At 40.3% G+C, this 17,283-nt stretch overlaps 1 protein-coding gene across 5 annotated transcripts in view; it reads left to right on the top strand.

Moving 5' to 3' along the window:
* Cast (calpastatin) overlaps positions 1–17,283 on the top strand; it is a 113,593-nt gene that overhangs the window by 90,440 nt on the left and 5,870 nt on the right. For all 5 annotated transcript variants that reach the window (XM_057789641.1, XM_057789643.1, XM_057789642.1 and 2 more), the window contains 5 exons: positions 9,677–9,775; positions 12,989–13,093; positions 14,685–14,777; positions 15,932–15,967; positions 16,473–16,565. In XM_057789641.1, coding sequence (XP_057645624.1) covers positions 9,677–9,775; positions 12,989–13,093; positions 14,685–14,777; positions 15,932–15,967; positions 16,473–16,565 — 426 coding nt within the window. The remainder of the gene's footprint in view (positions 1–9,676; positions 9,776–12,988; positions 13,094–14,684; positions 14,778–15,931; positions 15,968–16,472; positions 16,566–17,283) is intronic.

Genomic DNA, 17,283 nt, shown 5'->3' on the forward strand with positions numbered 1-17,283 from the left:
GCTGGACAGATATCTCAGTGGTTAAGAACACATACTGGGTTTTTTTATTATATATTTTTATTTTTTTTTAATTTCATTTTACATTCCAAACATAGTTTTTCCCCATCTCTCCTCCCTCCCCCCTTCACCTCCCTGCCAGAACACCCCCCATCCACTTCTCTCAATGGGTAAGGGCTCCCATGGGGAGTCAACAAAGTCTGGTACATTATGTTGGGCCAGAACCAAGACCCTCCCCCCTGCATTAAGGCCAAGAATGGCATCCCATCATAGGGAATGTCCTCCAACAGGCTAGCTTGTGCACAAGGGATAGATTCTGGTTCCACTGCCAGGGGCCTCTCAGGTAGTCCAAGCTTCACCACTGTATCCCACATATGGAGGGCCTAGTTTGGTCCTATGAAGGCTCCACAGCTGTGGGTCTAGAGTTAATGAGTTTTCAAGAACTTTCAAGAGCTGTCTCTGTAGATTTCTCCATCATGATCTTGACCACCCTTGCTCCACTCTTCGATTGGATTCCTGGAGCTTAGCCTGGTGCTTGGTTGTGGATCTCAGCATCTGGTTCCATCCGTTACTGAATGAAGGCTCTATGATAATAGTTGGGGTGTTCACCAATCTGATTACAGGGGAAGGCCAGTTAAGGCACCCTCTCCATACTGCTAGGAGTCTTTAACTGGAGTCATCCTTGCAGATTCTTGGGAATTTACCTGGCCTGGTTTTTCCCTAACCCCATAGTGACTCTCTCTATCAAGATCTCTTTTCATTGCTATCCTACTCTGTCCCTCTCCCTGCTCAACCATCCCATGCTCTCTTGTTCTCATCTCCCACCCCCTTCCATTTACTGCCCCCCACCCCCAGTTTACTCAGGAGATTTCCTCTAATTCCCCTTTGCAGGGCAATTCATGTGTCTCTCCTAGGGTCATCCTTGTTACCTAGGTTTTCTGGGGCTGTGGATTGTAGTGTGGTTATCCTTGGTTTTACACCTAATATCCACTTATGAGTGAATACATACCATGTTTATCTTTCTGAGTCTTGATTACCTCACTCAGGATGGTTTTTTTCTAGTTCCATCAATTTGCCTGCAAATTTCATGATGTCATTGTTTTTGACAGCTGAGTAATATTCCATTATGTAAATGTATCACACTTTCTTCATACATTCTTCAATTGAGGGACATGTAGGTTGGTTCCAGGTTCTGGCTATTATAAATAATGCTCCTATGAATATTGTTGAGCAAGTGTCCTTGTGATATGATTGAGCATCCTTTAGGTATATGCCCAGCAGTGGTATTGCTCGGTCTTAAGGTAGGTTGATTCCCAGTTTTCTGAGAAATCACCATACTGATTTCCAAAGTGGTGGTACAATCACCAGCAGTGGAGGAGTATTCCACTGATTCCACATCCTCTCCAACATAAGCTGTCCTCAGTATTTTTGATCTTAACCATTCTGATGGGTGTAAGATGGTATCTCAGAGTCGTTTTGATTTGCATTTCCCTGATTATTAAGGATGGTAAGTCAATTCCTTAAATGTCTTTCAGCCATCTGAGATTTTGCTGAGAATTCTGTGTAGTTCTAAACCCCATTTTTAATAGGATTATTTTGTATTTTGATATCTAGTTTCTTGAGTTCTTTTTTTTTCTTTTTTTTCCTTTTTTTTATTCTTTTTTAATTAAAATTTCCACCTGCTCCCCGTTTCCCATTTCCCTCCCCTCCTCCCAAATATTGCCCCCTCCCCCCACTCCCTTCCCCCTATCCTCACTCCTCTTCTCCTCCCCCCAAACCATTCCCCCCCCCTCTCGATACTGAAGAGCAGTCCAAATTCTCTGCCCTGCGGGAAGATGAAGGTCTTCTATCTATGTCCAGGAAGGTGAGCATCTAAACAGGCTAAGCTCCCACAAAGCCAGTTCATGTATTAGGCTCGAAACCTAGTGCCATTGTCCTTGGCTTCTCATCAGCCTTCATTGTCCGCCTAGCTCAGAGAGTCCAGTTTCAACCCATGCTTATTCAGTCCCAGACCAGCTGGCCTTGGTGGGCTCCCAATAAATCAGTTCCACTGTCACAGTGGGTGGGTGCATCCCTTGTGGTCCTGATTTCCTTGCTCATGTTCTCCCTCCTTCTGCTCCTCATTTGGACCTTAAGAGCTCAGACCTTTGCTTCAAATTGAGTCTCTGTCTCTACCTCGATACATCGCCAGATGAAGGTTCTAAGGTGATATATATGTAAGATATTCATCAGTATAGGATAGGGTCATTTCAGGTTCCCTCTCCTCAGTTGCCCAAGGTACCAGCTGGGGACATCTCTCTGGACCCCTGCGAACCCCTCTAGAGTCAAGTCTCTTGCCAACCCTAAGATGGCTCCCTTAGTAGGATATATACTTCGCTGCTCCCGAATCCACCCTTCCTATATCCCAACCATCCCAATCCCCCGAGCTCCTCCCATCCTCCCCTTCTCATGTTTCTCATCCCATTTCCCCTTTGCCCCATGCCACCTCACCCGCAAGTTCCCAGTTTTTGCCCTGCAATCTTGTCTATTTCCCTTCTCCAGGCGGATGACTATACGATTTTCTTTGGATTCACTTTCTTATTTAGCTTCTCTAGGATCACAAATTATATGCTCAATGTCCTTTATTTATGGCTAGAAACCGATTATGAGTGAGTACATCCCATGTTCCTCTTTTTGGGTCTGGGATACCTCACTCAGGATAGTGTTTTCTATTTCCATCCGTTTGCATGCAAAATTCGAGAAGTCGTTTTTTACCGCTTAGTAGTACTCTAATATGTATATATTCCACACTTTCTTCATCCATTCCTCCATTGAAGGGCATCTAGGTTGTTTCCAGGTTTGGGCTATTACAAACAATGCTGCTATGAACATAGTTGAACAGATACTTTTGTCATTTGATGGGGCATCTCTTGGGTATATTCCCAATAGTGGTATTTCTGGATCTTGGGGTAGGTTGATCCCAAATTTCCTGAGAAATCGCCACACTGATTTCCAAAGTGGTTGCACAAGTTTGCATTCCCACCAGCAATGAATGAGTGTGCCCCTTTCTCCACAACCTCTCCAGCAAAGGCTATCATTGGTGTTTTTGATTTTAGCCATTCTGACAGGTGTAAGATGGTATCTCAAAATTGTTTTAATTTGCATTTCACTTATCACTAAGGAGGTTGAGCATGGCCTTAAGTGTCTTTTGGCCATTTGAATTTCTTCTGTTGAGAATTCTCTGTTCAGTTCAGAGCCCCATTTTTTATTGGGTTAATTAGCATTTTAAAGTCTAGTTTCTTGAGTTCTTTATGTATTTTGGAGATCAGACCTTTGTCTGTTGCAGGGTTGGTGAAGATCTTCTCCCAGTCAGTGGGTTGCCTTTTTGTCTTAGTGACAGTGTCCTTTGCTTTACAGAAGCTTCTCAGTTTCAGGAGGTCCCATTTATTCAATGTTGTCCTTAATATCTGTGCTGCTGGGGATATACGTAGGAAGTGATCTCCTGTACCCATATGTTGTAGAGTACTTCCCACTTTTTCTTCTATCAGGTTCAGTGTGTTCAGACTAATATTGAGGTCTTTAATCCATTTGGACTTGAGTTTTGTGCATGGTGATAGATATGGATCTATTTTCATTCTTCTACACGTTGACAACCAGTTCTGCCAGCACCATTTGTTGAAGATGCTCTCTTTTTTCTATTGAATACTTTTAGCTCCTTGATCAAAAATTAAGTGTTCATATGTTTGTGGGTTAAAATCAGGGTCTTCTACTCGGTTCCATTGATCGACTTCTCTGTTTTTATGCCAATACCAAGCTGTTGTCAATACTGAGGCTCTGTAATAGGGTTTGAGGTCAGGGATGGTAATGCCTCCAGACGATCCTTTATTATATAAGATTGTTTTGGCTATCCTGGGTTTTTTGTTTCTCCATATAAAGTTGATTATTGTCCTCTCAAGATCTGTGAAGAATTTTGATGGGATTTTAATGGGGATTCCATTGAATCTATAAATTGCCCTTGGTAGAATTGCCATTTTTACTATGTTGATCCTCCCAATCCAAGAGCAAGGGAGATCCTTCCATTTTCTGGTATCCTCCTCAATTTCTTTCTTCAAAGACTTAAAGTTCTTGTCAAATAGATCCTTCACTTCCTTGGTTAGAGTTACCCCAAGATATTTTATGCTATTTGTGGCTATCGTGAAGGGTGATGCTTCTCTGATTTCCATCTCTGCTTCCTTATCCTTTGTGTATAGGAGGGCAACTGATTTTTTGGAATTGATCTTGTAAACTGCAACGCTACTAAAGGTGTTTATCAGCTGAAGGGGTTCTTTGCTGGAGTTTTTGGGGTCGCTTATGTACACTATCATATCGTCTGCAAATAATGAAAGTTTAACTTCTTCCTTTCCAATTTGAATCCCTTTGATCCCCTTATTGTCTTATTGCTATCGCTAGAATTTCAAGCACTATATTAAAGAGGTATGGAGAGAGTGGACAACCTTGTCGTGTTCCTGATTTTAGTGGAATAGCTTTGAGTTTCTCTCCATTAAATTTGATGTTAGCTGACGGCTTGCTATAAATAGCTTTTATTATACTTAGGTACGACCCTTGTATTCCTAATCTCTCTAAGACCTTTATCATAAAGGGATGTTGAATTTTGTCAAATGCTTTTTCAGCATCTAATGAAATGATCATATGTTTTTTTTCTTTCAGTTTATTTATATGATGGATTACATTGATAGATTTTCGTATGTTGAACCAGCCCTGCATCTCTGGGATGAAGCCTACTTGATCATAATGGATAATTTTTCTAATGTGTTCTTGGATTCGGTTTGCCAGTATTTTATTGAGGATTTTTGCGTCGATGTTCATGAGTGAGATTGGCCTGTAATTCTCTTTCTTGGTTGTGTCTTTGTGTGGTTTTGGTATCAGAGTAACTGCAGCTTCATAAAAGGAATTTGACAATGACTTCTCTGTTTCTATATTGTGAAATACATTAAGGAGTATAGGTCTTAGGTCTTCTTGGAAGTTCTGGTAGAATTCTGCATTGAAGCCATCTGGACCTGGGCTTTTTTTGGTGGGGAGGTTTTTTATAACAACTTCTAATTCTTCGCTACTAACAGGTCTATTTAGGTTGTTCACCTGGTCCTGGTTTAACTTTGGTATATGGTACTTATCTAAAAAAGTGTCCATTTCTTTTACATTTTCCAATTTTGTGGCATACAGGTTTTTGTAGTAAGATCTAATGATTCTCTGAATTTCCTCTGTGTCTGTGGTTATGTTTACCTTTTCATTTCTGATTGTGTCAATTTGCGTATTCTCTGTCCGCCGTTTGATTAGTTTGGATAGGGGTTTATCAATCTTATTGATTTTCTACATGAACCAGCTTTTTGTTTCATTGATTCTTTGGATTGTTTTCTGTGTTTCTATTTTGTTGATTTCAGCCCTCAATTTGATTATTTCCAGTCTTCTACTTCTCCTAGGTGAGTCTGCTTCTTTTTTTTCTAAAGCTTTCAGGTGGGCTATTAAGTCTTCAATGTGTGCTTTCTCCGTTTTCTTTAAGTGGGCACTTAATGCTATGAACTTTCCTCTTAGCACTGCTTTCATAGTGTCCCATAGGTTTGAGTATGTTGAGTCTTCGTTTTCATTGAATTCAAGAAAGACTTTAATTTCTTTCTTTATTTATTCCTTGATCCAGGTGTGGTTCAGTAGTTGACTGTCCAGTTTCCATGAGTTCATAGGCTTTCTGGGGATAGCATTGTTGTTGAATTCTAACTTTAATCCATGGTGATCTGATAAGACACTGGTGGTTACCGATATTTTTTTGTAACTGTGTAAGTTTGCTTTGTTACCGAGTATGTGGTCTATTTTCGAGAAGGTTCCATGAGCTGCAGAGAAGAAGGTATATTCTTTCCTATTTGCGTGGAATGTTCTATAGATGTCTGTTAAGTCCATTTGATTCATTACCTCCCTTAATCCTCTTATTTGTCTGTTAGGTTTCTGTCTGATTGACCTGTCCATTGGTGAGAGAGGAGTGTTGAAATCTCCTACTATTAGTGTGTGTGGTTTGTTGACTGCCTTGAGTTTTAGTAATGTTTCTTTTACATAAGTGGGTGCTTTTATATTAGGGGCATATATATTCAGGATTGAGACTTCATCTTGGTGAATTGTTCCTGTTATGAGTAAAAAATGTCCCTCTCCATCTCTTCTGATTGATTTTAGTTTGAAGTCAACTTTCTTAGAAATTAGTATGGCCACACCTGCTTGTTTCTTAGGTCCGTTTGCTTGATAAACCTTTTCCCAGCCCTTTACTCTGAGTAGATGTCTGTCTTTGTGGTTGAGGTGTGTTTCTTGTAAGCAGCAGAATGTTGAATCCTGTTTTTGTATCCAATCTCTTAGCCTGTGCCTGTTTACAGGTGAGTTGAGTCCATTGATATTAAGTGATATTAATGACCAGTGGTTGTTAACTCCGGTCATTTTTCCTTTCTTTCTTTCTTTCTTTCTTTCTTTCTTTCTTTCTTTCTTTCTTTTGTTAGTAGAATTTGTGTGTTTCCCTTCTTCAAGTTGTGCTAGTGAATGGTCATTAGATGTCTGAGTAGTTGTGGGCATTGTTGGACTCCTTGGTTTGTGATTTTCCTTCTATTACTTTCTGTAAGGCTGGATTTGTGGCTACGTATTGTTTAAATTTGTTTTTATCCTGGAAAATTTTGTTTTCTCCATTTATAGTGAACAAAAGCTTGGCTGGGTATAGTAGTCTGGGCTTGCATCCATGGTCTCTTAGTTTCTGCAGTACATCTATCCAGGACCTTCTGGCTTTCATGGTTTCCATAGAGAAATCAGGTGTAAGTCTGATAGGTTTACCTTTATAGGTAACTTGACCTTTTTCCTTTGCAGCTCTTAATATTCTTTCTTCATTCTGTATGTTTTGTGTTTTGATTATTATATGACGAGGAGATTTTTTTTTTGATCCAGTCGATTCGGTGTTCTGTATGCTTCTTGGACCTTCAAGGGAATATCTTTCTTAAGGTTGGGAAAGTTTTCTTCTATAATTTTATTAAATATATTTTCTGGACCATTGAGCTGTACTTCTTCTCCTTCTTCTATCCCTATTATTCTTAGGTTTGGTCTTTTTATTGTGTCCCAGATTTCCTGAATGTTTTGTGATGAGAATTTGTTGGTTATGCTGTTTTCTTTGATCAGAGTGTTTATTTTCTTTATGGTATCTTCAGTGTCTGAGATTCTTTCTTCTATCTCTTGTAATCTGTTGGTGGTACTTGTCTCTGTAGTTCCTGTTCGTTTATCCAAATTTTCCATCTCCATCCTTCCCTCGGTTTGTGTTTTCTTTATTACTTCCACTTCATTCTTCAAGTCTTGAACCGTTTCCCTTACCTATCTGATTACTTTTTCTTGTTTCTCTTGGTTTTCTTGGGTATCTTTGAGAAATTTATTCATTTCTTCTACCTTTTTGTTTGTAATCTCTAATTGATTATGGCAGTTTTTCACCTCCTGTTTAAGGTCCTCTATTATTTTCATATAATTCACTTTTGAGTCGAATTTTTCTTATTCTTCTGGATTAGGGTGTGCACTTCTTCTTTCAGGATTCCTGGATTCTGGTGATGTCACGTTGCCTTTCAAGTTGTTGGGGGAATTCTTGCATTGGCGCCTGCCAATCTTTTCCTTCAAATGGAGCCAGGAGAGGCCTGGTGTCTTGGACCAGTCTTTGCTGTGACTAACTCTCTGGGTGTATCTCCTCAGTGTAGGGGCAGGAACCGTTCCCTTCCAGATGAACTCCTCAACACCAAAACAGGGATGCCTGGTATTCCAATGACCCGCAGAAAGAAGGGTGAATGCAAGGGGTAGGGCGGGGTCGAGTAGAACACAGGCGACACTGCAGTACAAGCTGGAGGTGCCTGCACTCCCTTTCAGGGGTTGCTGAGGCCTGCCCACTAGGCAGACACTCACTGCTCTGGTTGGGTAGCCTTAGTGTAGGGGCGTTTGTGCTCTCTACCGGGACCGTCCGCCCCAGGATAGCACACACTCACCCGTCCAGATGGAACTTCTCAGCACCTACACAGGGACTCCTGGTAGCCCCAATGAGCCAGGGACCAAGGGATGTAGGGCGCAGGCAGAGCGGGTCCAGGAGAGCACAGCAGACACTGCAGCCCCAGCAGCAGGGGCCCGCGTTCCCTGGCGGGGACCTTGAGGCCTGCCCTCTAGACAGGCACTCACTGCTCTGGGTTGGTAGCCTTAGTGAAAGGGCAGGAAGCTGTTCCACAGCAAAGGACCTTGCAGACAAGGCAGGCTTGGGGGTCTCTTGAGTTCTTTATGTATTTGGGAGATCAGCCCTCTGACAGATGTGGGGGAAAATCTTTGCCCATTCTGTATGCTGTCTTTTTGTCTTATTTACCATGTCCTTTGCCTTACCCCAAAAACTCTACCTGGACACTCCCACAGCTGATAAACACCTTCAATAATGTGGCGGGATACAAGATTAACTAAAAAAAAAAAAAAAAAATCAGTGCCCCTTCTACATAAATGATAAACAGACTGAGAAATAAATCGAAGAAATATCACCCTTTACAATATCCACAAATGAAAAACATCTTGGGTTAACACTAACCAAACAAGTGAAAAACCTGTATGACAAGAACTTTAAATCTCTAAAGAAAGAAATTTAAGAAGATATCAGAAAATGGAAAGATCTTTCATACATTTGGATAGATAGGATCAACATTAAAAAAAATAGCAATCTTACCAAAAGCAATCCCCATTAAAATCACAGCACAATTCTTCACAGACCTTGAAAGAACAATATTCAATTTTATATGGAAAAACAAAAACCCAGAATAGCTAAAACAATCCTGTCCTGAGGGACTTGCGGAGGCATCACCATCCCTGACTTCAAGCTCTACTATAGAGCTATAGTGATAAAAACAGCTTGATATTAGCATGAAAACATACGTGTGGATCAATGAAATAGAATCAAAGACCCTGACATTAATCCACACACCTATGAACACCCGATTTTTGACAAAGAAGCCAAAATGGTACAATGGAAAAAGGAAAGCATCTTTAACAAATTGTGCTGGTATAACTGGATGTCAATGTGTAGAAGAATGGAAATAGATCCATATCGATCACCATGTACAAAACTCAAGTCCAAATGGATCAAGGACCTCAACATAAATAGTTACATTGAACTGATATAAGAGAAAGTGGGAATTAGCCTTGAACTCAGTGGCACAGGAGACCACTTCCTAAATATAACCCCAGTAGCAAAGACACTGAGAGCAACAACCAATAAATGGGACTTCCTAAAAGAGCACAATCTGTTCTGTCAGAGGACCCAAATTCAGTTCCCAGCACCCACAAAATGCCTCACAACCTTATGTAACTACAGCTCCAGGGGACCTAAGGACCACTTATGACTTTCATGGACAACTCTACTTGTATACACATACAGCCTTACATACACATACTTACATGTAATTAATAATAAAAATAGGTCTAAGAATATAAAAATGAGAAATTGTAAAAATACTATAGAAATGGAAATCAAAAAATAGTGCTTTAAAGATTGCTACAAGGCATGCATTTGAATAAAGGGACTAAGCAACTAAGCAGTTTTAAGAGTTGTATTTTAAACAAAGATATCATGGTCATAATATTATATGTAACATGTAAATAATAATGTCTTTAATAAAAGGAATTTGATGATGCCAAGCTTTCTGCTGCCATCTCTGAAGTAGTTTCCCAGACTCCTGCTCCTAGCACTCATACTGCAGCCCCAGTACCTGACACTGAGGTAAGTAGATTACCTTTCTTGGAAATATTTTTAAAGCAGCAACAAGAAAGAAAATAAAGCACCTGTCCAGCCCCTTGTATTACAGAAAGACTTAGATTGGTGTTTTCGAGAAACAACAAGTTCTCTCTCTCTCTCTCTCTCTCTCTCTCTCTCTCTCTCTCTCTCTCTCTCTGTCTCTATCTCTCTCTCTGTCTCTGTCTCTCTCTCACACACACACACACTCTCTCTCTCATTCATATATATATGAATATATATATGTATATATAATACAGATAGATATAGATGGAGGAGGGTCTATCTATCTGTATATCATCTATTATCTGTCTATCTATAAAATTACTAGATTAAAAAATGCCCCTAGTTTTTCTCAAAACTGATTTACTTTGTCTTTCTTAGCCTATTCTGTAATTTACTACACATCATTTGATCCCATTTATTGTATGAAATTTCTGAGCATTTGAGCTATTCTGAGAAAAAAAAAATGACAAGTGTGTCATGGAATTGCATTGTTCTTCCACCATTTCAAAAGTGAAAATTTGTCCTTTTTATATCAGCATTAGAAAATTCACAGCATTAATATTGCTTTAATTGTGTCTTGTGAGGCAAGGCTATGGAACTAAAGCTTTTCCTGACTTCTTTGTCTATGGTGCCAAACCAGACATTATCCATTGAACATAAAAAGACAAAGTGGTACCCTTACCCAAGTCTCATCCTCTCTGTTGAGAGAAGTGGCTTGTTTGCTACATGAAGTTCCCTTAGTGGAGTAAGCTTTGCTTTTGTTCCTTTTGATGTGATGTCAAAACTTTCTTAATACGGTGGTCTTGGATTCTGATGAATTTTTATCCTGTTGGGTCAGCTCAAGATCATCTGAGAGATGATCAAAATATCCAGAGAGAGCTGACAAAGTCCAAACTAACCACAGGTAGCTCCACCATTTACAGCTGTGTTCCTGTATTTTATTGGAAATCAGTTGCTTAAAACAAGCAAAATACTCCCTTCCATGTGTGTATGTTTAGTCTACATGACTAAAAGGTGCAGCAGAAAGAATCAGTGAATCAGCCACTCTCATTGCTGCAGTTCTTTTCTCAATTCAGATCTAAGCCTCTGCCTTTCAGGATATTTTTACAGTGGTTCCTTTCCTTTGCTTTTCCCATTAGAGAATTGTGTGTGTGTGTGTGTGTTTAGAATGTCAGTAAAACTAGGTAAAAATGTTTATTTTAATGAATTATATGTGAACATCAGAGTTTACTATCATAATTCTTGCAAATTTTCTTTGCTTTGTCTAGCAATCTTTCAAAAAAAATTACATATGTGCAGAGTATCCTGAGAAAAGTTTTAAAAAGCTTTGTGCTTAAATCACCCTTGCAGGAAAACCTTGAGAAGAACCTAGCAAAGTATAAACATGACTGAGAATGGCGGGGAAAAATTCACCATGCTTTCAGTCCAAGGACCTGGCTTTCCACTCACTCCTTAGCAATGTGTTTTTTTTTTTTTATTGAAAAAAAAATTTTTTTCCGCCTCCTCCCCGCCTCCCATTTTCCTCCCCCTCCTCCCGCCCCTCTCCCCCTCCCCCCACTCCTCTTCTCCTCCCTCTCCAGTCCCAGGAGCAGTCAGGGTTCCCTGCCCTGTGGAAAGTCCAAGGTCCTCCCCCCTCCATCCAGGTCTAGGAAGTTGAACATCCAAACTGTCTCGGCTCCCACAAAGCCAGAACCTGAAGTAGGATCAAAACCCCGTGCCATTGTCCTTGGCCTCTCGTCAGCTCTCATTGTCCGCCATGTTCAGAGAGTCCGGTTTTATCCCATGCTTTTTCAGTCACAGTCCAGCTGGCCTTGGTGAGCTCCCAATAGATCGGCCCCACTGTCTCAGTGGGTGGTGCACCCTTCGTGGTCCTGACTTCGTTGTACATGTTCTCCCTCCTTCTGCTCCTCATTAGGACCTTGGGAGCTCAGTCCGGTGCTCCAGTGTGGGTCTCTGTCTCTATCTCCATCCATCGCTAGATGAAGGTTCTATGGTGATATGCAAGATATTCATCAGTATGGCTATAGGATAGGTTCATTTCAGGTTCCCTATCCTCAGGTGCCCAAGGAACTAACTGGGGACATTGCCCTGGGCATCTGGTAGCCACTCTAAGTTCAAGTCTCTTGCCAACCCTTAGGTGGTTCCCTTAACTAAGATATGAGTTTCCCTGCTCCCCTATCCAACCTTCCTATATCCCCAATCATCCCGTTTCCCCAAGTTCCCCTCATCCTCTCCTTCACACTTTTCTCTCTCCATCTCCCCTTACCCCCATCCCACCCTACCCCCAAGATTCCAATTTTTTGCCCGGCAATCTTGTCTATTTCCCATAGCCAGGAGGATAACTATATGTTTTTCCTTGGGTTTGCCCTCTTGTTTAGCTTCTTTAGGACCACAAATTATAGACTCAGTGGCCCCCTATCCATGGCTAGAAACCAATTATGAGTGAGTACATCCCATGATCTTCTTTTTGGGTCTGGGTTACCTCACTCAGGATAGTATTTTCTATTTCCATCCATTTGCATGCAAAATTCGAGAAGTCATTGTTTTTTACTGCAGAGTAGTACTCTAATGTGTATATATTCCACACTTTCTTCATCCATTCTTCCATTGAAGGACACCTAGGATGCGTCCAGGTTCTGGCTATTACAAATAATGCTGCTATGAACATAGTTGAACAAATGCTTTTGTCATATGATAAGGGATCTCTTGGGTATATTCCCAAGAGTGGTATTGAGCTCCAACAAATGGCAGAATAATGGTACTGAGTTTTATGGCTCTACTTTGTCATGTTCCTCCCCCATCTGATCTTAGAGTAACCACAAAACAAAGACATATTTATGTTCCACTGAAAATCTGCTTGCTAGCCATCTGACTACACCAGTGGGTTAAAAAGGAAAGTTATTTGTTTGTTTATGGAACCTCTAAGTAAGATTTAGGTCCCTTTGGGTGCAGCCCCTGATATTTCCACCAAAAGCCTTTTTTAACCTGGTGGTATTTCTTTGAGGCATCTGGGTAGGGAAGGCAGATGCTCTCGCTGCTTTTTGTCTCTTCCACCATCAGCATATTCTGTGCTCTGACACTGTCTATCCCTGTGACTTACTCCTAGATGTCTATAATAAAATGGTAAGGTTCCTTGGTGATTTCCCTGAGCAGTTTGGCCAACTTATAACTTATTCAGAATTATTTACTTTTTAGCATGGAGACAAAGAACTCAATGACGCATTGGATGAACTCTCTGACAGTCTTGGGCAAAGACAGCCTGACCCAGATGAGAACAAACCAGTAGATGATAAAGTAAAGGTAAAAGATATTTCCCACCCCACCTCCACGGACTCTCTGGCATTGTCTGGGGGTGGTTAGCAGCTGGGCCATTTCATTTAATTTTCCTGTTTTTCGGTGTAGATTGCATTTTTTTCTCACTGAAAATTATATTTTCAGTGCACATTGCATAACAGGAAACATTCCTGTTTCCAAATTTAATTTTAAAATGAAAGCACAGGTATGTTTTAAGGAATTTTCTCTTCCAATATTTTTTCCTGGTCTTATTTGGGAATAACGGCATATTGCTCAAAAGCATATACTTGTTGAGTGGCTATACTTTGTATTTGTAATGGCAGAGATCACACATAGCACAGGCTTCCCCTGCACCTCTTTTACAAGCATAACTGAATCTGAATTCAAACTCTATATAAAAACTTATACTCTGCAGACATATGTCTAGACAGTCACAATAAACTAACTGAACTATATTCAATGTGTATAAACATTTATATTTAAAATACAATATTTAACAAGCCATTTCAACTGACTTCATCATGTTTTAGAATCAAAAAATAGCTGGAGTTAGGGAGATGGCTCAGTGGGTAAAGTGCTTGCCACACAAGCCTTACAGCCTGAGTTCAAATCCTTAGTCATTTAGCGTGATTGTCTATAATTCCAGCCCATACACAGAGATCAAAGGCACAGATAGTAGAGCTGTCTGTCGGAAGCTAGTAGGCCAGCTAGCCTGGCATATGCATAGCAAAAGCAATAGACCCTATATCAAACAAAGTGAAAATTGAGGAATCACATTCAAGATTGTTCTTCAACCTCTATATGCATGATGTGGCATGCACATGCCTGTGCACACACACAAAAATCATACACACAAAAATAATAAAATGAAATAATAAAGGAGGTAACTTTCTAAGCATCTGAAACAATGTCCCAAAGACAGGACATTATCATTTGCATTCTCTCATCATTGTATGAATATTGAGATCAACTTTACCTATATTTTAGAAACTATATTGTAATGTTGCAAAGAGATTAATCTGTACTCCAAAAAATCTATGATAGAGACCAGGGGATGTCACAGGTAGGGGTTGTTAGTGTTTGGGTATCTATACTGGCCTGCCCTTGGGTTCCTGACAAAATAAATCCTTATCTACAGCCACTAAGAACACACCCTGTGCACATTTGCTATGTTCCCTTTTAAAAGGCAAGCGTTACCCACTTCCTGTCTCTTTCTCTCCCTTTCTATCTTTCTCTTCTTCCACTCTTGTCCCCAGAGACTGGTCTCTGCTACCCTCTCTGCCCCTTCTCTCTCCTCTTCCAATAAATGTGCTATGTTAGCCTTATTGCAAGGCATGACTTCTCTTCGTGGCATTTTTAAATATATTACAACATTGGTTTCCTGACCAGGAATTGAACCCATAGCACGGCAGTGATAGTAATGAGTCCTAGCCACTAGACAACTGATATGGGCATATTCACATTTTCAGAAGCTCTTGCTTACTATTCATTTTGTTGCTTTAAGTTTTGCTTCAGGAAAATACAATAGTGTAGTGTCTGCCCTTTGAATTGTGAAGAAAGAAATGAACATCTTTTTTTTCCTCTTCAATGTTTATAGGAAAAAATTAAAGCAGAACATAAAGAGAAACTGGGAGAAAGAGACGACACCATCCCACCTGAGTATAGGCATCTTCTGGACAATGATGGGCAGGTAAATTAAGGCACACAGTCTAGATCATGTCGCTGCTCTCACTTCTCTGGAAGTGAATGAAGGCTTCACTCTTACAGCACATAAAAACATATCATGACAGTACTTTCACTGTGTCTTCAGAGGTGATGAGCAGGATTTCTACCCTCTGCTATATCTTCTTGAAATAGTCCTATTACTCATGTTCTGAGCCCTGATGTTGAGTTGTACTTCTTGGCTCTTCATAATGATTCCAAGAATATATAGTTAAGAGTTAATTTTTCAAGAACGTTCTCTAAAAATGACCGAAGCAATGAGATGTCAAAGGAAGCAGTTTGTGTGTAAAGAAACCAGAGAAGGGGCAGTGGTGAATTGAGGGGGCAATTTCCCACAGTATCTCTAAACTTTTGTTTCTTTAAGCCAACTTGATTGCCTCTCCTTTTCTGTTTGGGGATGGATGAATCATCCCTCTCAGGCCTGCTCATCAAATGGAGCAAGGAAGTTCAGGTGCCATCTGTATGCTCTGAAATCTCAGTGGGGAAGCCCCTCCTTGACCAAAGTCTCAGTGTTTACTAGAATAGGACTCCTTCATTTTGCTTGCATTAAGTATTCCTGGAAATTCTGTATCCTGCTATCATTCACCCTCCCCCATGTTGATATTGCCACATCATCTGCTTACCATCATTGGAGGTGTTTCATTTAGTGCCCTTGCTTTACGATGGATAAAAGCCCTAGATGTTAGTGGTACTTATAATCTTTGAAAATACAATGAGCATCAGGCTTAATGCAGACCTTTAGTCAGGTATTTGGAAGGCTGAAGAAAAAGCATTGGAAGTTCAAGACAAGCCAAGGCAATTTAGTGTTTTTAAAGAAAGCAAAACAATAACAACAAACAATAATAAAAACAAATAAAAGAGCTCATATAGCTCAAGTGGATATAAATTTTATTATCTGGTGGCAAACAGTTTCTACATAATCTCTGTGCCACTTCCAGAATCAAATCCTTGTATCCCCGTGGCTACTGAAAGGGCTGTGAAGGTAAAGATCTGGGAGAGATCTAGGTTAGGTGCTAAGGTTATCAATTCTGTACAGTCCTTGAATTCTAAACATACTGTCTATGACTAAGTGAGCCTGTACAAAGAGATTGTGGTTAACCAAAAGTCTTCCTTATTTTTAAGGACAAACCACAGAAGCCACCTACGAAGAAATCAAAGGTAATACCATGATGTATACTTTCATTGTTTTTCATGTAGGTGTGGCCTTTTTTTAAGCTTTAAAGAAGCTAAACATTGTTAAATATTTTTGTTCTGTAATAATGTGTGCAGATAGGCCTGTATTACTAACTCCAATTTATTTCTCACAAGAGCCATTTAAAAATAGTACCAGCTTCCTGGGTGAGAAAACCTGTAGTGAAGAGTGTAAGATGGACCTAGCATAGTGGTACATGTTTGTAATCCCAACTCTTGATACGGGACATGGGAAAATAAGAGGTTTGCGGTGAGTTTAAGATTGGCTCAGCCTACATGAGACTGTCCCCCTCACTGCCCCCAAGAAAAAGAATAGGAGAAAATGAAGATGCTTGGGTTTTCATGCTTCATGTCCCCTTTATGTAGTATAGTGTTTTAGGGAAATAAACACCAGTAAGCTTTTCTTCTTAAACATGTTTTACTGTTAAGAACATGAGATGATAATCTCTCTGTGGTTCTACTAATACCCTAGAAGCCTGCTCATGACCAGGACCCCATTGATGCCCTCTCCAAAGATTTGGATAGCTGCCCCTCAACTGCAGAGACTGCACAGAATACAGCAAAGGTACTGTGTTTTTTCATAGTGATTTCTTTGAAATACACATGAGCATGTAAGTATACATCTATGTGATTTTTACAGTGTAGAGTTAATAGAATAATCTTATAGGCACCCTTAAGGAAAAGTTATAATTCTACAGCCCACACCACTATTATTTGATGTATTTCCTTGTCTTTGTCAGTAAATATTTTTACAAAAGTGTCCTCATGATGTGTTTATTCTACATAGTTTAATAGCATTTTATCAGGGTTCTGCATGTGGCCTATAACCTGCAAAGCCATCATTTTTGTTTGCCACATAATTTTGTGAGTGCACAGACAGTAAGTCTCATTTCTTTTTTTTTTTTTAGTTTTTTATTGAAAAAAAAAATTTTTCCGCCTCCTCCCCGCCTCCCATTTCCCTCCCCCTCCTCCCGCCCCTCTCCCCCTCCCCCACTCCTCATTTCTCATGATAGTCTTTGATCCCCTAGACTCTCTTCCACTCAATAGTTCTCTGGAGTTTCCTCCTGTCGCTTGTGGTGCAGCTGTCTGACTCCAGCTCTGCTGGACCACTTCTGGCCTTTGTCCCATTTCAAACCATCCTGGTAGCCTTTGCACATTCTCTTCCTGCTTGTGGTCACCTGGCACCAGATGCCTATTTCCCAATGAGCTGGATACTATGTAGAGTAATTGGATCTTCAATTTCTGTGCCCAAATTAGCAGAAGGCTGATGTTTAATAAGTGCT

This window comes from Chionomys nivalis, chromosome 15, assembly GCF_950005125.1.
Source record: "Chionomys nivalis chromosome 15, mChiNiv1.1, whole genome shotgun sequence".
In the NCBI taxonomy this organism is placed as follows: Eukaryota; Metazoa; Chordata; class Mammalia; order Rodentia; family Cricetidae; genus Chionomys; species Chionomys nivalis.